At 41.3% G+C, this 20,963-nt stretch overlaps 1 protein-coding gene across 2 annotated transcripts; it reads left to right on the top strand.

Moving 5' to 3' along the window:
• Positions 1–250: 250 nt before the first annotated feature.
• LOC111849861 (lymphotoxin-alpha) lies at positions 251–4,009 on the top strand. Of its 2 annotated transcripts, none has more exons than XM_023823131.2 (4): positions 251–681; positions 888–915; positions 1,711–1,761; positions 2,572–4,009. In XM_023823131.2, the coding sequence occupies exons 1-4, from the start codon at positions 436–438 to the stop codon at positions 2,991–2,993; spliced, it is 747 nt and encodes a 248-aa protein (XP_023678899.1). In that variant the 5' UTR covers positions 251–435; the 3' UTR covers positions 2,994–4,009. The 2 variants fall into 2 exon arrangements, with proteins under 2 accessions (XP_023678899.1, XP_023678896.1); XM_023823128.2 differs by having other exon boundaries at positions 252–681; positions 885–915.
• Positions 4,010–20,963: the final 16,954 nt, after the last annotated feature.

Here is a 20,963-nt window from a genome sequence, read left to right as displayed (position 1 = left end):
AACTAACTAAAACTAAACTGGATTAAAAATAAAAACAGAAAACAGTATAACGATAAAATCAACATTTAAAAAAACTGTAACAACACTAAACACGGAACAGCAACTAAATATTACAGATTTATTTAAACGTGGGCTACCGCTGAAATACGCTTTAAAAGTTTTGTGAATGAAACACGTACTCCCTTAGTCACGCCCTCCCACCCCCGCCCTCGATTCACGGGTGATAAATCGCTTCTGAAAGTTAAATGTCTTTCACCAAACAATTTCCGGTATGCTGAAAGACAAATCAAAGCTGGAATTGTGACATATGTGAATACTAATGGGCGGAGCAAAAATATTGCGCCGTATAAATACAGGGTTGTGTTATTAAGAGGATGCATAAACGGTCCAGCTTTCATCCTAGAACAGATAAGCGGGAGACGAACTCTAGCGAACATGGTCCGCTGCGGGAATCAGAGCCATGCGATGTGCGCGATGGCCGAGAACAGGACGCTTCAGATGGAGGAGGACAGATCGCTTCAGATGGAGGAGGACAGGTCGCTCCACGTGCTGATGAGCCACTGCAGGGAGATGAAGCGCCAGGAAAGCTCCTTGCGTATAGCCACGGCATTCATCTTACTGGGATGCGTCCTGCTTATCTTCTACCTTCATTTTCGGCAGTGCGGCCCGTTGACCGACAAGGTAAAGTCGGGTTCGTTTTCTGTACATCCACCTTATTTGCATATGCATGCGACAGCGCCGAAATGATTAAGAAACGTGTATTATATAGCCTAGATAACTTTCAATTAAGTATTGAGGTAACACGTTTCGGTCAAAAAAGCAATGTTGCGCACGGTGTACTTGAATGAAGGATGGTTCCTTACACTGGTGTCCTTTCTGTACAGCAGTCGGAGCCAGCCGAAAGAATAACGCCCGGTAAGTTGTGCGTCTCTCTCATATTCTTTCACAGCGTTTTCACTATGATGCAGCATTAAATGAATGAATAAGTCTGTATCTCGTCTCATCGTCCTTTATTTTTAACACCCATATGAAAAACAGCATAGTTCATATATGGCTATGAAACATTTTAATTTCAATTATATATGGCAAAGCATGATGTATTTTAATGTTCGCTACAAGTAAGCAAATGAGCGCATTCATACCACAAACACAATTGACTTGTAAGGCACTCAAGGGGAAAGCCTATACGAAAAATATACTACTTTTACACGAACTTTACATTTTACCGTATTTGATTACATATGGGTTTAGTAAGAAATGTGTGCATTTCTTGTTTCTTAAAATTGTATTTTGTTTTTTTATTATTCTAATGGAACACATATATGATTTAATTAGATGTGAAAATTTAGTGAGATTAACTCAACTATGTTAAAACTGAAAAAGGATGTTTCCTTTTCAAAATGCTCATTCTAATTGGTTGGAACCACTGTCCATGGTTCAACTGAGTTCCTTCAAAGAATTATGCATAAAAACTAATACTGACAAAAAATCATATAATATGCATTGTTCATCAATGTAGACCATAAGTGTCTGACAAAACATTAATTTAATATGTATTTTACATGAACAAAGGACTTTCATGAATAACGGAGATGTCTAATGACATTAAGTTAATATGAATTGTATATTTGTTTTAAGTCTTATATAAAGCGCTTCTATGATAAAACACAGTCATATGTTAATTTAAAAAAATCTTTTCCATATGGGCAGGAGGTCTCACCGAACAACAGACTGGCTCAAAACCAGCTTTTCACCTGACAGGTAAATGTGACTTCCTTGGTTGTGAGTCTAATTATGAATTATTATTTTAGCTTGGTCTTTCAATGGGGCTGAACAGTATACTGTTAATTTCATCCATTTATCCATGATATCAATAAATCAAAAATAGTTATCACTTTGGGCATGTTTTGAAAGGAAATTAAATTTTTAAGCTTTATTTGCTGTGTGTACAAGTACGAGAACCAGTAGAGTGGTGTGTGTGTGTGTGCAAGCAGGTATACCTTACCTTATGGGGACCACAACCTGATGAATACCCGTTTTTTTAAATTGAGTTTAAATTGAAACTGGTCCCCATAAGGGAAAACTCAATTTAATAAAAATCAGTGACTGCAATGAAAAAACTAAAAATGCAAAAGCTCTTATATTTTGCTTGGTTACTTATGGTTGTGGTTAAGGCTGGGTAGGGGTTAAGGTTGTCATAGTTAGTGTTAGCATTTTTCCCATAGAAATGAATGAGTGGTCCCCATAAAGATATGTTTACCTGACATGTGTATGTTTGTGTGTGTGTGTGTGTGTGTGTGTGTGTGTGTGAGTGTTTTTGCTGGTTAACTGGAGTTACCAAATTGCGCATAGATGTGCATGTGTCAGTGTGCCCTGCAATGGGTTGGTGGACCATCCTGGGTTGTCCCCTGCCTTGTGCCCATAGCCTTTGGGTTAGACTCCGGACCCCCATGACCCTAAATAGGATAGGAGGTTACAGGAAATGTATGGATGTACATCACTGTTCTATAACAGGTCAGTCAGGTTTGGTCTGGTCTTCACTTGTTTGGTCTGGTCTTTTACCCTGTGCAGCAGCAGCTCTTGACTCAGCCCAAACCAAGGAGAAATACGTGCTTTGGATGGACAAAGGAGACACTGCACACATCCAAGAATTCACGTATGCCAACTGCACGCTTACTGTGCCTTTGTCTGGCTTGTATCACATCTACCTGCAGATTACCTACAGGAAGCCTGAAGTGTGCAACAGCCCAAGAGGCACTATCTACCTGGGTCCCAGGGTGGATATTTGGCGTGACAGCTACCCTGAGTTTGTGACTATGATGGCTGCCTCTGAAACTCTGCTCTGCAAGGACACCATTGAGAAGTCCATCTATACAGCTGGGATATACCAGCTGGAGATGGGGTCTAAACTGAGGGTTCAGTATGGTACCGAAGACCTGACTCAGGTTCAAACCGATCATAGGAGAATGTTTTTTGGGGCTTATCTCATTTAAACTTGGATAATTTATTAAGTATTATTGTTATTATAATAATAATAATTTATTATTATTATCCCAGACAGCAGAGCGTAAGGCAGAGGTGCCAGCTGGCCATGATGCCAGTTGATTACAGGATGCATACATGCACTCAGATATGCAATCGCAATTTGGTAATGGAGAGATATCAGTTAGCCTGATTGCGAGTCTTTGGAGTACTCTGGGGAGAACATGCAAATTCCATTATTATTGTTATTGTATGCTGTGGTTTTTTTTTAATATAGATTTTTTTATTTCTTCATACTATATAAATGTATTTATTGTCTATTAAAATTATTAACTATATTTAATGATCTCAATTATGCGGTTAATATCTATTTATTTCTCTGTTTTTTTTCTTATACCCTTGGTGTATTTTGTTTATGATGTGACCTTGGTCAATTGCAAATAGTCTCAGTATGATCCAGTTTGGGATTATTTACCTGTGATTATGTTTTCTGGGAATTATGGAGTTCCTCTCCAGGATGTACTCCTGTGCTCTGTGCTTCCTGGCATAGATTCCTGGTGTTTGCTCTGAACCTACGTTGCAGCAACTGGTGAAAAACTGATGCATAATGTTGTAGAACTCATGCGTGTCTTGGAGGGGCTTGCATTTTGTATGGATCCTTCATTTTTTGTTAAATATAATACTAATGAGGTTTTCTGGTTCTTTGGTGAGGGGGGGGGGGAGATCCTAGAAGGACTTGTCATACTAATTGGGGGGATTCATGCTACACTATTACTATCTACAAACCAACACCCATGTGACTTGCATGAGTAGCAGCCCCTCTAAAATCTACAGCAAACAGCTTGTGGTTTGCCAAATGACTTTGCCAAAGCACTTTCTGCAGGTGAGTTCAATGGGTGGCAGTAATAGTGTTTCCATTTCATTTGGGACACTAGCATTCAGGTCAGTGGTGACGCTGAAGGTGACTGTGTTCAGGACTATGGTGTACAAAACTGATCGAGCTGTGTGTGGGAGTGACCATGCTCAAGCCAGTGATTCAGAAGGTTGAGCTTTTTAATAGGATAATGATTAATAGTAGAATGCTAATCTGAGGGGTCAAAATGCGATTGAATATTACATGACCACATGCAGAACCTATGTAAATGAACAAGCTCTTCCAAGCAGCTGAGAGCATGATGATAGGTGCCCAGCATTGTGTTTCACATAGGATGACATTGCCAGAAAACAGGTGTTTTGGGATATATGTAAAAATAAAAGAGGTTTACAAGTGCAAACGTGTGTGACTGATTTCGTTCAGGCTGTCTCATATATGTGAGAAAACCTGGAGACGTTTTCATGCTCTGATGTTTGACTAGCTATGTTCTGCGGAGCTCACCTTGGTGAATAGGTCTGTGTGTCAATTTACGGTCCAGTGAAGACTGCTGTGGATGGTACAAAAAATGCAGAGAGCCCCACATACAATGAGGTTACCAAGATGCATTACTGGGGCTAAACCTTGGAATTGTGTTCAATGGTGATTGTCTAGTAGCTGGCCCGCCTAAGTAAACCAGACTGAAACGGCTACAATGAATCATCTTGTAGGCCCACCCTCAAGGTGAAAGGCGTACAGTGGGTACAATGAGGTTCAGAGCCATTTGAGCAGAAATAAAGGGAGAGAAGGATTTGGACAAATTTGACTTTAGCATTAGAGTTTGGCTTTGGGAACATGGTATGTTATTTCTTTGGCAGGGAAGGATACACCCATTGATGCCATGCTTCACTGGAAGTCTATGGAAGATTCAAGTGCGCTTTGTCTAAATTGAGAATAGACAAAAGCTTACTGGTGACTATGCTTTGATGACGTTTTCAGAGCCCACCTGGACGCCATGCTTCACCAAGAGTATCTGGCTCCGGAACACTGGGAATCATCTCTTTTAAAATATATATTCGCTATTTCCGTGATATTGGTGCAAAATGTGGATCGGACGTTAATAATCTCATTGAAATCTACCGGAAAGGATGTTAATAGTTAATCATTTTAAATTTGCTATTTCTGTAGCATCATGTCCGGCAGAGAATTGATATGATGTCCGGCTCTGCAGTGTCAGGTCCTCTTAGTGGAGGTTGCCCAGTGTTCTGCAGCCACTCTTCTCTGATTCACTGGAAGTCTGTGAGAGTTCCATAAATAGTTTTTGCTTAGACAACGTTGATTGGACAGATTGACTCCAGTTCCATGCCCACCACAGAGCTAGCTTTTCTCACCAGCCTGTCCAGTCGTCCAGCATCTCTCTTCCTAGTGCTGCCTGCCCAACATACCACAGCATAGAAAAGGACACTGGCCATGACAGACTGGTAGAACATAAGCAGGAGTTTACTGCAGACACTGAAGGACCCCAGCCTCCTAAGGAAGTAGAGCCTGCTCTGCCCTTTCTTGTAAAGTGCTTCAGTACCGGCAGACCAGTCCAGTTTATTGTCCAGGTGGATCCCCAGGTACTTGTATGTACTGACAGTCTCCACATTCACCCCGTCGATGGTGACAGGCAGCAATGGAGGGGCAGACCTCCTGAAGTCCATCACCATTTCCTTGGTTTTGGTGATGTTCAGCTGCAGCTGGTTGGTTCCACACCATCCCACAAAGTCCTCCACAAGCCTCCTGTACTCAGCCTCCTGCCCATCCTTGATACAGCCTACAATTGCAGTGTCATCAGAGAACTTCTGCATATGGCACGACTCAGAGTAGTACTTGACGTCCGTGGTGTACAAGGTGAACAGTACAGGAGAAAGAACAGTTCACTGTGGCATCCCAGTGCTGCTGACCACCAGATGTGATGTCCCCCAGTCTAACAAACTGGGGCTGCTCATTGAGGTAATCGGTAATCCAGGTCACCATGCTTGGGTCCACTCTCATCTGCAGCAGTTTGTCTCTCAACAGAAGGGGCTGGATGGTGTTGAAAGTGCTGGAGAAATACAAAAACATGATTCTCACAGCACTGCCTCCATTGTCCAAGTGAGAGTACACCATGTGTAGCAGATAGAGGATGGCATCCTCCACTCCCACATTCTCCTGGTAAACTGTAGGGGGTCAAGCGCATGGCGAACCTGGGGTCTTAGGAGGAGGTGGAGCAGCAGCCGCTCAAGGGTCTTCATTACGTGTGAGGTGAGGGCAACAGGCCTAAAGTGGTTGAGATCTTTGGGGTTTGGCTTCTTGGGAACCGGTACCAGGCATGATGTTTTCCATAGTGTAGGTACCCTCCCCAGACGCAGACTCAGGTTGAAGATATGTTGGAGTGGCTCCCCCAGTTCCACAGCACAGGCCTTCAGCAATCTTGCACAGATGCCATCTGGCCCAGCAGCTTTCGGTTTCAGCCTCTTCAACTCTCTCCTTACCTGGTCTACAGTAATAGTGGGGGGGTGAGGGGACACTTGCTGAGTCTGCTAGCAGTGGTGGGGGGGAGGGGAGAGTTTGCAGTGGAATGTCACTGATTGGCAAAGGAGGTGTGGATTTAATGGCTGTTCCATCAGCAGACCCATCAGCAGACACTGCCCAGCAGATCACAGGAATGTCACAGGTTGGAAACGGAGGTGTGATTTCGATGGCTGAGACATCAGCAGACAATGCCCAGCAATCAGTGACCAGTGGAATGTCCCAGGTTGTTGATGGAGGCATTGAGTTGCTCGCTGTACACCCAGCAGACAATGGTGGGGGATGTGATGGGGTGGTCGCTGTAGTTACAATGGCAAGGCTATTAGCAGTAGTGGCAGAGTCATCAAAATGGTTATAGAAATGATTTAGCTGATTTGCTCTAGCCATTTCACCCTGTGCCCGGTGCTGTTTTTCCCGCATCCTGTAATCTGCTTCATCCCCTTCTATACCTCCTTCATGTTGTTTTCTTCCAGTTACCTTTCAACCTTCCTCCTGTAAGACTCCTTTGCCTCTTTCAGACGCTCTTTGAGCTCCTTCTGCACACGCTTCAGTTCAGTTAAGTCACCATCCTTAAACGCCCTCTTCTTCTTATTAAGGAAGTTTTTGACATCACTGGTTACCCAAGGTGTCAGGGTCAGCCCCCCGCTGTGGTCCTTCCGTGCCCCTTCCCCGTTTGACCAGCAGGTGGTGCTGGTCATCCCGTCCATACGTCAGTCCTTGTTTCTCCCCTGTTTCCTGTCTGGTCTCGTGGCTCAATGTATTAAGCATGTGCTGTCTGTTTGCCCCTCGGTCCTGAGTTCCCTCTTGTCTTATGTTTGAATCCTGCCTCCTGTTTTTGTATTTTGCTCCCTAGTGTTTCAGTTGAGTTTGTCTAGTTATTGTATTTGGTGATTTTGTATATGGTTTTTGGTTTTGTTCCTTGTGCCTCTGCTTGTGTCTTTACCTGTTTAGATTCCCCAGTGTTAGTATCTGTTTCCTTGGTTAGTTATTAGTTTCCCTGTTTTCAGTTCCTTTTGAGTTCATTAGTTTCACCTGTGCCCTGTTTCCTTGGTTTTGTTAATTAGCCTCACCTGTCCTGTGTTAGTCTCGTTACCCATTAGTATTTTAGTTCCTGCCTGTGTTCAGTTCCCCAGTGGTTCATTGTCTATATTGTGTTCTGGTGTTGTTGATTTGTCTATGAGTGTGTTATTGATTGTCTTGGTTAGATCGGTGTCCTGTGTTTTCCTTCCTGGTTTTAGTTTTGTAATATTTAGTCTTAGTTTATTCCCTTTAGTGTTTGACCCCCCGTGGTCCTTTTGGTTTTGGTGTTTTATAGTGTTTTCTGTTATATTTAATAAACCCTGTTTTGTTTTCCTGGAGCCGCAAGTGGGTCGTCCGCCCTTTTTGTGCACCATGCCTCGTTCCCGTTCCCGAGCCGCCGGCATTCCTGACACAAGGTTTATTATTAGGGAAGTGGCGTCATTGTGGGAACTACAACGTCCATACAGAAGTTCAGGTAGTCCGTTGTGCAATGTGTGACCTTCTCTAGATCCTCTCCATTCTGTAGCACACTCCAGTCAGTGGATTCAAAACAGGCTCTCAAGGCCTCTTCTGCTTATGGTGTCCACCTCCTGAAGGTGCGTGTAGCAACTGGTAGCCTCTGTACTTGTGCCTTGTACCTTGGCTGAAGATGAATGTGGTTGTGGTCCGACTTTCCCAGTGGGGGTAGCGGGGTGGAGCTGTATGTATCCCTTGCATTTGCATACATGAGGTCTATTGTCCTATTTTTCCTAGTTGGGCATTCAACAAACTGGTAAAAATGAGTGAGGGTAGAATCCAGTGTTACATGATTGAAGTCCCCAGAGATCGCAAAAAAGCATCTGTGTGTTTAGTTTGGAGCCTTGCAATTGTAGAGTGGATGAAGTCACACGTTGTGTCCGGAAAGCCTGTTGGTGGAACGTAAACACGGACAGTAATGGCGTGGGAGAACTCTCTCGGCATGTAGTACGGCCGGAGACTAACCGCTAGTAACGTCACATCCTTACTGCAGTCTCTGTAACTGTAACATGACCGGGATTACACCATCTGCCATTTATGTGCAGCGTCAGTCCACCTCCCTTCTTCTTGCCCGAGTGTTGGACAATAACTACAAAAATGCAGAAAACACATCATTCTCCTTGTGACCGCACAACCAGACGGAATACCTTTCATAAAGGCAATTTAGAAAGAGCACACAAATTCGTTACCCCAGAGACGTGATGTCCCCACACAAAAACACAGAAATTTATTTTACAATGTAAAAGGGCCGATTAAAACAATTACAAGACCACACTGATCGGTAATGGCAACATCCGCCCCTCCCACACACACTTAAACATAGAGAATAAAACCACACTCAATACATTAAAAGCCAGTCAGGCCATTAAAACAAATATAAACAACAAAGAGCAGCACTGGGCCTCACCGTGGCTGGTTGGCAAGAGGGCACCGTCCATGAAACTACACGCCACTCGTGAACAGACCTCTCCAGCAGAAGCCAGTGCAACACAAAAAAAAAACCATTCACCTCCTACAACTCAGCCTGCCGCTCACTTCAACCCCACTGCTCCTGTACAATAAAACAAAACAACACAACATTAATTGAATAAAAAAAAAAGAAACTGCCCCACCGCCGACACATGACAGAAGGGGCAATTTAAATGTGATCGCGGTCCTCCAAATTGCACATTCGGAAGGACCGGTGTTCTGTCGAGTTGAGGTACTTTGTCGAATCATGCTACCATAGTGCTAATTGATAACCCAAACCATAACTCTTACCCTAACCCTAACCCTAAATCCCCAAAAACCCCTAAAACCCTTACCTTAACTCTAACCATAAACCCTAAAACCCAAAACTTCAATGTAGACTGCACTGATGGCAAGATTGCAAGATGGAAACCAAGGGAGGAACAATCACTCCCACTGCCATATGCAGCCGAACCTGCGAAACACAACAAAAATGAGAAAATAACATTACATACCAGAGTATGCAATAAATGGCAGTATATATACGCTCGCACATACCCACCAATAAGCTGTATGGAGGGAAATCCCGGACATTTTTCAAAAGGACATTTTCCTTTTGAAAAATGTCCGGGATTTCCCTCCATAAAGCTGAAACCACTGCCCTGAAAGCAGAGGAAAGGGGACACTGCAGGCTCCACGAACTTGCTCACTAGGAGGAGAACAGCAGGCCAGAGACCAGAATTAAATTATAAGTACAACCCAGTCAGGACTCACGAGATGCAATAAGTGATCTACCTCAGTAAATAGAGAATCCTCAAGACAGAGGCACACAACGACTGATATATCCCCAATGTGACAAAAGCTGGGTGCGCTTAATGACAGACAAAAATGCCTTTCCCCACGCTGCATTAAGCAGCTGCACAACCACACCACCAATGTTGAAACTGAATTTCACGTAAACGTCAGTGAAATGCATGTCCTGAACGAATTCTCCCCCACTCTTCTATGGCATCACCTAGCTCTGCCCCCCAATCTAAAAGTCATAAGACCAATAAATCCTAATTAAAGTAATATTAGGTATACACCTTCATATGAAATGCAATACCCAATACTTCAACCTGTTACATCCTGATGTGAGAAACAAAGTAATTGAAATGCACAACGCAGGAAAAATAATTAAGCGTTTGAATGTCCCGTTAAGCACTGTTGGATCCATCATCAGAACATGGAATGTCATCACAGCACCCAGACCCTCACTAGAACAGGCCTCAAAACTAAGCATCAGCGCAAGACGTTGACTGCTGAGAGAGGCTATTAAGAATCCAACCACCACTCTCAAGTGCATGGGTCAATTTCAAATTCAAGAGCTCTCCATAAAATAGGCCTCTATGGGAGGGTAGCAAGAACCATTCCTTTAGTTTAGAAGATCCACATAAAAGCACACATGACATTTTATGCAAATATCCAATTAAAATGTGGGAGAAGGTCTTATGATCAAGTGAAACCAAAACAGATTTTTTTTTGCCAGAGTTCAAAGAGCTATGCGTCGTATTAAACCAGCACAGCTCACATCTCAAGAAACATGTACCTATGATGAAATATGGTGGTGGCAGCATCATGCTATGGGGATGCTTTTCATGTGCTATGATTGGGAATCTTATTGAACGGACAATGGATGGACACAAATACCACACAATATTGCAGGAGAACCTGTTCCATATGCTATGGACCTACGGCTAGGAGAAGATTCATCTTTCAACAAGACAATGGCCTTTGGCATAAGGCCAATGCAACACTAAAATGGCTCAAAAACAGAAAGGTGAATGTTCTGGAATGGCCCAGTCAAAGCCCTGATCTTAACCCTGTTGATAATCTGTGGCACTATTTGAAAAGTACTATTCACCGACCTAGAGGATCTCTATAAATTCTGCCAAGAAGAATGGGGAAGAATCATTTATGAACAATGTTCAAAACTGGTCCATACTTACCTCAAAAGAATTAAAGCTGTCTTTGCAGCAAAAGCATTCTTAATACAATATTAAAGTGTAGAGGTTGAATACTTATCCAAACACAGAATTTTTTCTTCTTCAGTTAAATATGTACAGAAAATGGTTTATTTTGACTGTTACAGCATATGACTGTACAATAAAAATACTGAATGGACAAATATGAGTACAAATCATTTATAATACAGAAAATTATGATGACTTTCAAGTCAAGGGGGTTGAATACTTTTGTAAGCCACTACATGTTGTCTGATTTGAAAATATTGTAAATAAATTCATTATAATTGAGTTTTAGAGTTTGATCGTTTGTTTACTTTTACCGAAGGCGACCGACGAGGCCTCGGAGGCGGGTGGGTACCTGGGACATGGGCAGAGCAGCCCTCTCGGGGGCGGGTACCTGGGACATGGGCGGAGCAGTCCTCTCGGGGGTGGGTACCTGGGACATGGGCGGAGCAGCCCTCTCGGGGCCGGGTACCTGGAGCTCTGGCAGCACAGGGTCTGGAAGTCCATCCTCCCTGAGGGTGGCTGTAAACACTTATCTTGTTTCCACTAAGATATTGCTGCCTAACTGTTTCTGGAAAAATACAACAAAAAAAATAATTGCACAATAACAATAACAATTGGACTTAATGACGCCCATGTTGAAGAGATGAGTAAAAGTACACATAATATTTAATAAAATATTACCACGGACTTTCCAAGGAGCTGCTTCATTCTCAGCGGGCCCAGTTGAGGTCTTGGTCAGAGACCTTCTCCATTTGCATTACTTTTGTCTCCATGGAGGATCCATCGAAGCTCAATCTCACAACTTAAATGATCTGGTGTTAATGTCTTGGTGCCACAGAACACATTCAGAAATCTTGTGTCTAGTCCATGTCTTGACAGGTCAGAGCCATTTTAGTGGAATTAAGGGAACCTACACAATATTAGGCAGGTAGTTTTAATGTTGTGGCTGGTCACTGTAGGTCTTATATCAATGGTAATAAGGCATGTTTCACTTTAACAAAGTGATTTGGGTAGTATTTGACCACTTTGGCTCAGAAATTTAATAATAACACTCTCCAAAACTGGCAGGATAAAAGGAACTTTAAACTCATATTTAAGATACTGCAGTATGTGAAGATTAAAGATGCAGAAAGTAGGTATCTGTTTCCTATAATCTGATATGACTTCTGAACACTGTTTCCCTAGCTACTGCCCATAGAATTGCAATAATATCAATTGTAGTCTCTAAATTGCTTTGTGTGTGTGAGTATCCTATCTAGGGAGTTGCCTACTTCCAGGGACGGGGCAGACCAAGACCCTGTACTAAGTAAGCAGTTCTCAGTTCAGTTTGTCTCACTTTACAAAAATAGTTGGATACACAATGTCTCTTCTTATCCACTGTTTGGGCATATCACTGGAAAATTGAAGCAGCTCCAGTGTTTTTAATTTGTCAGATCTGTTAAGAGTCAAAGGCAAGTCTGTGCAGAGAGTCCCTGCAGGCTTGTGTGGTGTCTGACGCACACATATTCAGTGTCGTACTGTATGATGATGATGATGACGTATCTGGTGTGGAGGAACTTGACTGGCCTGCACAGAGCCCTGACCTCAACCCGATAGAACGCCTTTGGCATAAATTAGAGCGGAGACTGCGAGCCAGGCCTTCTCGTCCAACATCAGTGCCTGACCTCACAACTGCTCTCGAGGAAGAATGGTCAAAAATTCCCATAAACACACTAAACCTTGTGGACAGCCTTCCCAGAAGAGTTGAAGCTGTTATACCTGCAAAGGATTGATTGATTGAATGATTGACTGATGAAAACCCTTGCAATAGGGGAGGGGAATGGGGAGGTGGAGGTAGTCCAGCATAGACAAACAACCATCCGGTCCTGCAGCCAGAGGCGCAGGACCGAATGCAATCACATATCATCATTTATAAGGTATGGGTCTCTTTATCATGGGTGAGACTAATAGATGTGTAGAATTTGACTTGCTTTACCTGCTTATTCTGAACACTGTTGTGTTATTATCAGTTTGCACATCCCATATAACTACCACATCCCCATATCACATTACTTATTCATTATTAAATATATTTTCTTATATTACATATTGAAATAAATCCCCCCAACCTCCCCAGAAACTGTGGCACAAGAAATTCCCATTTGTTGGTACCCTTACAGCTCATTGAAACAATGCTTCATTTGTCCTGAAAAGTGATTCAATTAGAAGCAATTGTCTAAGGTACACCTTCATGCCTTTAGTGTGTGATAGAGTAAACAAATAAAATTATCCTTGCATAATAGTCATGTTTCAAATTAAGTGTTTAACCTTAATTTGCATCACAGGTGCCTTCAAGCTTTTCATCAGCCATTCAGTCTATTTAAAGGGAAAGAACATTATTAAAAAGTATGAGGTTCTTGGGACTGTAGACAACCTCCCGGGATGTGGACACAAGAGGAAATGCAACCCCAGAGATCAATTGTTGGCAGTGATTGCTGCAAAAGGTGGTGCCACAAAATATTAAATAAAGGGTACCATCTTTTTTTGTCCATGCCATTTTTCTTTATTTAATTATATAAAGTACTCAACTGAATCAATAATCAAAAGCAAAGTCTGATTTGTGGTAAATCTGGAATAACGAATAAGGGATGCCATTGAACTTCTGTCAGGTTCAAGTTATTTCAGAGATAATTGTGTTTTTTTTTTTGTTTTTTGTGGAAGGGTACGAACAAATTTGTCCACGTCTGTACATGTGACAATGAAACTTGACACATTTTTTTTTTTCAATCTGAAAATACAATTTCAATGTTCACTGACAAAAGCCAAGAGTATTGGAGCGCTAATACTCAGTTGGAAATTTCCTACCTTTTTTTTACCTCCAGGGCTTTTGGAGCATAATGGCTGAATACTTATACTGGCAGCACAAAAGCTTTCCCTTTTCATTTTAATAACCCGTTCATGTTTTCACATAGTTTGATTTGAATGGAGGGCATATAATAAATTCTCGTCCCTAAGTAAACACAGCGTTATAGCTTTGCAAGACATGGCACATTCTACTCTCCATCTGCTGCCTGTGAATGTATTGTTTTAGGACTTTTACCTTCTCATAAGCTAACTGCAAATCATCTCAATTAAGATAAATTAATGGAAACTTAATGGAAACGGGCGCAGATAAAAATCTAATTACAAAGACATGTCTGATGCCAAAAACAATAACATGAAAGAGGAAAGTCTATCTGCCTCTAAGATCTAAGGCCTGATAAGTATTTTCCTTGTTTACAGTGGAAATGCTTCGTCAGGACGGACAGTACATGGTCATAAGGAATGCAAAGTGTAGCCATGTGTGCGACTTAGTGGGTTAGAATGCTGTACTGGTGACTATAAAGTAAATGTATTTATTCCTCTTGTACACTTAAGAGGACATGCTTTGAAATTAAAAATAAAAATAAATTTGAAAAAATCTAAATTGTAAGATGTCGTATTTCCTCCAAAGACAAATAACCTACAATTGAAGGACACTTTTTTCCTTGGGTCTCAGGAGGATATTTTTCTCTAAAACTATACTTAAAGTCAGAAAGTCATGTATATTTCAATTTTATTTATTTCATTCTTCAAAGTCACTAACCAAACTTATGAAAACATATTTAAAATAGGACATTTGTTAATTTACATATTACATTTTAATTGTCAGCAGTGTGGAGATGGCCTAACCCACTGACATTTCCACTCATTTCTGGATGTGCACATTATTTGTATTATTACAAATAATTAAATTTTATTGTCATCAGGCACAGTACGCGTACAATGCCAATGAAATGCAGCTAGCATCTGACCAGAAGTGCAAGAACAACATTATTTACAGAAAACACCATAATTTAGAGTACTGTGCAGGAGTTAAAGCATGTACAGAAACCGGAAGGGCATGTAGGGTTTGCCATATATGGAAACATACAGGTATGTACAGATATACAAACATACAGGTATATACAGATATAGAAATACACAGGTATATACAAAACTAATTGGAGCTCTACATTAGATATACAATTGTTATATGTCGCGAATAGAAAGCCACACTAAATAAATGGATGTTAGAGAGGATTAAAGACATACCAAAGAAAACAAACAGTATTGTGAATAGGATAAATAATGCTTCATAATTAAACGCAACGTGACCATAGGGATAATTGCTGCTGCAGGGATAATTCAACCACCCAACAGACATGGCAGCTGTGGACCATAGAGAGCTCAATGAGGTAACCCACAAATTTCAAACTTCTCCCAAGGATAGTCAAGGATGGTTTGGGACCTCAGATCTTCATACTAGCAGGTAGAAATGGGTTCTTGCTTTTTTTCCTAATGAAGGACTTCATCTCAAACATGAACACCAGGAATAATGAAGTTCTCTTCCCAAGCTGTGGCCATGGGAAACCTGGTGACATGCTGGAAGAGCAGGGGCTCCTCTGTTACCACTGACAAGACCCAGCAGAGGAGCTGACCTACAGCACCAGTGAAAAGTTTGGACACACCTACCCACAGAAAGGTTTATTTGTACTATTCTTTACATTTTAGAATAATTATAAAGACATACAAAACTATAAAAAAAATATACATGAAATTATGGACTAACCAAAAAAAGTATTTACAAAAAATTTTATGGGGGGGCAGCTCTGTGGGTTGGGACTCAGAAAGTTGCCAGTTGAAATCCTGAGGTTGACAGAATGATCCCACCAAGGGGCCTTTGATTAAGGCCCTTAACCCCAATTGCTCCAGGAACTAGGTGACCTCACTTTCTGCTCTACACCAGTTTTATGAGGTGGCCTCCTGGGATGCTTTCCCAGCTGTCCTGAAGGACATCCAATATGCACTATATTGCCAAAAGTATTGGGACACCTGCCTTTACACATACATTGACCTCAATGACATCCCAATCTAATATATAGGCTTTAATATGAAGTTGGCCCATCCTTCATACATATATCTGCTTTTGGCTCCCCCCCTAATCAGCACTGGCCTTGGCCGAGGCTGCTGCTGAATTCAACAACTCCCCTGGAAGAACAAGGCAGTGAGACTGTCTTGCATCCCTCTCCCCCAATCCCAAGGACACCTGGATACACACACACATATACATATGTACAGATACGCACTCACCGCACCCTCCCCCCATCCCACGCCTTCGCCGCTTCATACCCCCAGCGTGAACAGGCGGGTCTGTGACCAGCGCCTCTGGCTGCAGGACCGGATGGCTGTCTGTCTATGCTGGACTATCTCCACCTCCCCATTTCCCTTCCCTGTTGCAAGTCACGACTTTTTATGTTGTAAGGTGTAGTGACCATGTGCTTATGTTGCTGAGGTGTTTTTTTCTGTTCCTACATTATACTCCCTACTGGAGTACAGTCTGGGGGCTGTTTTTTTATTCTCCTCTTCTCTCCTCATGTAATTCTGTTTTCTCTGTTTGTCCTATATCCCCCATCTTCCTGACCTGTCTACCCCCTATAATGTGATGTTTGTATATGTATGGTCAGGTTGATGGCCAGTTTTTACGATTCTTCCAGGAGAGCATTTGTGAGGTCAGGCACTGATGTTGGACGAGAAGGCCTGGCTCGCAGTCTCCGCTCTAATTTATGCCAAAGGTGTTCTATCAGGTTGAGGTCAGGGCTCTGTGCAGGCCAGTCAAGATCCTCCACACCAGAATCTCTCATCCATGTCCTTATGGACTTTGCTTTGTGCACTGGTGCGCAGTCATGTTGGAACAGGAAGGGGCCATCCCCAAACTGTTCTCATGAAGTTAGGAGCATGAAATAGTCCAAAATGGCTTTGAATGCTGTAGCATTAAGAGTTCCTTTCACTGGAACTAAGGGGCCAGGGAACCTTCCAGCACCCCCTCCAAGGTCTCCAAGAAGGCCGGATACTCTGAATTGGTGTTTGGCGCATGCACACAGACAACAGTTAGAGCCATTCCCTCGACTCAAAGTCAAAGGCAGGCGACCCTCTCATTCACGGGGTAAACTCCAATGCACTGATACATAATTTAGCCCAGCATAGTTCACCAAAACCAAAGTCACATTCTAGCCTATATTTTCAAATCCTCACAAATCCACTTGATTGATTGTCTGGGTGAGTTCAATGACATATCACAATCCCCACCTTATTTTAAAGCTATCCTGCACAACAACTTCATGCTGCTGGTCACTCTAATGACTGGGATAGGTGACACCTCAGCAGGGGGGTGGGGGGCACTGGGAATTAGTTTTAAAACTTACAATACAAAGCCAGGAATGGAATTAATCAGAAAAAACACAGGTACCACACTTTTAACATTTTCATTTGCATTTTACATAAACCTAAAATCAGCTACATCAAAAGCATTGGGGTAGTTTACAAACCCTACAGACAATACACAAGGTAGTAAAAGTGTTAAATTCATGTAAATGAGTGTGCAGACCTGAAAATCTCACACCAGCCAGCTGACCAAAATTGTATTATAATGCCAAGGAAAATCCACAATAGTATGTCAGTGAGCACAAGTTTGTTTACAGTTCAAGTTCATATATCCATGTAAGCAAAACTTTTAGAGATCAGTTTGTGTTTGGATAGCATCTCGTGACTGTCAGGATTTAAACTTGAACATGTTTGTGCATGTTTGTGCAAGTTGTTTGGGTGTTTTAAGCATTTTATTTTAGGAAGATCCAATCACTTGTGCTATTTTCAAATAGCACAAGGTTAAAGGTCTACATCAGCACCTCCTCTCTGCATTTCAATCCCCCCCAGCCATTCATTTTCTGCTGGTGCAAGCTCTGGCGAAACACTCAAATAAACACCAAAGGGACAGTAGCATAGAACACTAACTGGGAAGCTGATCACAGGCAAAAAGAAGCAGAAACCTAATCATACAGTATTTTACAATGACTGACACAAATAATGAGGGTTAGACAAGGAACAGGTGCAGGTCATTGACAATTAACGAAACAGTAGGGACTAGGGCTACATAGGAGATTGGACTTGGATCAAAGGTGAAGTAAGACATAAATACATAATTCTATACAAACGGGAATAGCCCAAAACCCAGAACTAATACAGAAATACACAAAGACAAAATAACAACAAGGGGGGCTTATGAATGCAAAATGTTCAACCCACGACAGAAGGGAACCACAGTTCTCAGCCACCTGCTTATCCCATTCAGCCATGTGGCAGTCTAGGGAGCAGGGAAACACACTAGGAATGGTAATAAGTGTTAAGGCTAGAGAAACACAGGGAATGGAATGGGATAACTAGTGACATCTGCTGTACAAATGGGGAAATGACACACGGGATAGGACAAGGCAAGTAATGGTCCAGACAGTCTTAGTATTTAACAGCCATAGAAATGGATCTCTTAAACAGACTTTACATAGGTTTATGTAGGTTTTATTTTAGCTGATCAATAAACTGGACTACTCCTTTGTTGCCTTAGAAAATTTATCAAGTGCCATCCAAATAAAAAATTGTGTATTTTATTATTATGAGAATTGTTTCTATAAGCTACAATCTTATTCAATGTCAAAAAGCATTGTGGGGGATGCATGACAGATGTCAGGGGACAATGGTCTTTGGTCAGTGTGTTGTAGACTTACGTTCCAAATAACACTTCAGTATCTTCACATAATTGTTTAAACTGGTTCTCATAATCAACTTTGTCACGCAAGTTTTTTAAACCTATTATTTTCCTCTCCCCTCCTTGACAGCAAATCCACCCAGAGCGGGGAAAATTTCTGGAAATAAATGTTGACAGGCAAGTTGCATCCCAGCCTTCGACAGTCATCGTAAGAAGCCCCCAGAGTTATGCACCAAAGGGCTCAAATGTGTGGTTATGACAAGGGCTTTTGGCAGATCAGTGCATGCTTTACCAGTTAAAGTATGTCGGGAACACCCATGAAAACGCTATTAACACCCACGAGTCACATGATAGTGGAAGAAGCATTAATGATTAATTTTTTTTTTCCTCTGTCTTTGATGTGATATCGCAGTTCAAGGTCACTGACTGCTAGTTTTGGCCTGCACACTGCGGTCATGCTGAACCACACACTTTATTAAAATGTTGGCAACACTTTACTTGATGGGACACAAATACTGAAGTAAAAATTATGCACAAATCATTAAGAAATATAGTTGCTACTTGAGATGAAAGATGTGCCGTGATTCATTAATGATGAACAAACATGAGATCAGTATTTAATTTGTTTTATTCATTACTTGTTCCTTCAGTAGTTTTATCTCAAGTTTTTCCGGAACGTGTTCTGTGAAGGCTGAGTTGGCTTCTGTTGGTTCTGTTTATCCGTCCATAAAAATATTCATTCCTGTTTACTTTTTTCCACAGCATTCCAACACACCAGAAGCTTATGCCTGTGCAGTTTTGCTTCGAGTTGAAGAACACATGTATTCTGTTTATGCTTTATTTGCATTTTTAAAATCCTATTTATACCCCATGTTGGCCCTTATCACACCCTCAGCACAAATAGGGTTTCTGCTGGATGTCAACAATGGGTTTTAAGGTTATGACTAGAAAGCTGTATACTGATGAGTCAGCCTGGTAGATGTAGCTGATTACAACCACACTGGAGTAGATGGGAAGCAGATTATATTTAAGCAACATATATAGGCAACAACTGCCACGTTTGGCAATGGCATTCCACACAAAAATAGGCTTAAAAATAAAGGAATCAATGGTCTTAATAGTCTAAAGAATATACAGGCTAAGCATCTACGTTTTAAATTCCTCAATTTTTTCTGTTGATGCTGCTGCTGCGTCTCTATAAAATAAAATTTCACTGACAGCGTTACGTGAAATTAAAAAAATTCTATTAGACCTACTTTGAATGACAAAAAGAATTTATTTGATTACCAATATTTACCAATATAGGCTTTTATACTTTAATTTATAGACTTGATATACTACAACCATATAAAACTTGCTCACGTTTTGCTCTGGCTTCCGTCTGTTCGCATAAAACACTCTCATGTTTCTGAGAAAAATGATTCCAAAGTGAATCTTTACTCACTGAAACAGTTTCACCACCTTGTTGTTCTTGCTCTACATACAGCATGACAAACAGTGCAAAACAAGATTGAAATAAATAGAATATATAATTTACGCAGTTCACACACAGAATATACTGAAAAATAATGTCAGGAAATAAACATAAATAAAAAATAATAAATAAGTATGAATGAAGCTTTACTGCAGTGAGCAGTGGATTGAACGAATTGCACCATGGCAGTCAGGTAAACCAAAGAGGTTAGCATTAGATGCTTTTCATCAGTCCATCCATCTTCTATAACCACTTCTCCTATTCAGGGTCACAGTGGGTCCAGAACCTATGGGCACAAGGCAGGGAACAACCCAGGATTGGGCGCCAACCCATCACAGGGCACACTCACACACCATTCACACCTATTGGTAACTCCAATTAACCTCAGCATGTTTTGTGGACTGTGGAGTAGGGTGTCCCAAAAAACTAAAACTGTTGAAAAGTATAGGTCTCACCCTCCGAAAAGTTTCCTATAGGTAAGTTGTTCTCAGAGAAAAAAATTGAACCTAATCAGAAATTATTTAGGGGTGCCCCAAAGGGTTTAAATTTTGAAATTTTACCTATCAAAATTGAAAATATCACTGTGTTTTACCTGATGTAATTCCAGAAATACAATTGCTGCAAACTTGTCATTGCTAATCTTACTAGTCCTGAATAAGAATATAAAACCCAATTAGATGTTGTAGTAATGACTTGGCAGATAAATTATAGCAAAATTAGCAAATCTAGCATTGCAAGTCACGTTTAGTATTACACACATCTGCTCAACTGCCCTCTAATATACTATTGCTTACATTGTAACACTACAGTGTGCATGTAAATTACACAAACATTATACAATCAACTGTCTTGGCTACAATTTACATCTTCAGATTATAATCAAGTTGCTTTTGCTAGCATTACTTTTATTGTCATACATTGGTCAATCACAGGATTTCGACAGTCCAATAACCTATATGTTGTGCATTGCCTTCACTGTCAGGTGAGGATAGTTTTTACGATGGTTCTCAACGACCTGCAGAAGATACTGCT

Source organism: Paramormyrops kingsleyae, chromosome 7 (genome assembly GCF_048594095.1).
Source record: "Paramormyrops kingsleyae isolate MSU_618 chromosome 7, PKINGS_0.4, whole genome shotgun sequence".
Classification (NCBI taxonomy): domain Eukaryota; kingdom Metazoa; phylum Chordata; class Actinopteri; order Osteoglossiformes; family Mormyridae; genus Paramormyrops; species Paramormyrops kingsleyae.
The sequence above is the reverse complement of the archived record's forward strand: the minus strand, read 5'-3'. Positions and strand labels throughout refer to the sequence as shown.

Excerpts from the sequence above, each read along its gene's own strand:
- LOC111849861 (XM_023823128.2), top strand. The coding sequence starts at position 436 with ATGGTCCGCTGCGGGAATCAGAGCCATGCGATGTGCGCGATGGCCGAG. Across the intron at positions 682-884 it reads GCGGCCCGTTGACCGACAAG|CAGTCGGAGCCAGCCGAAAG; the intron begins GTAAAGTCGGGT and ends CTTTCTGTACAG. Across the intron at positions 916-1,710 it reads AGCCGAAAGAATAACGCCCG|GAGGTCTCACCGAACAACAG; the intron begins GTAAGTTGTGCG and ends CCATATGGGCAG.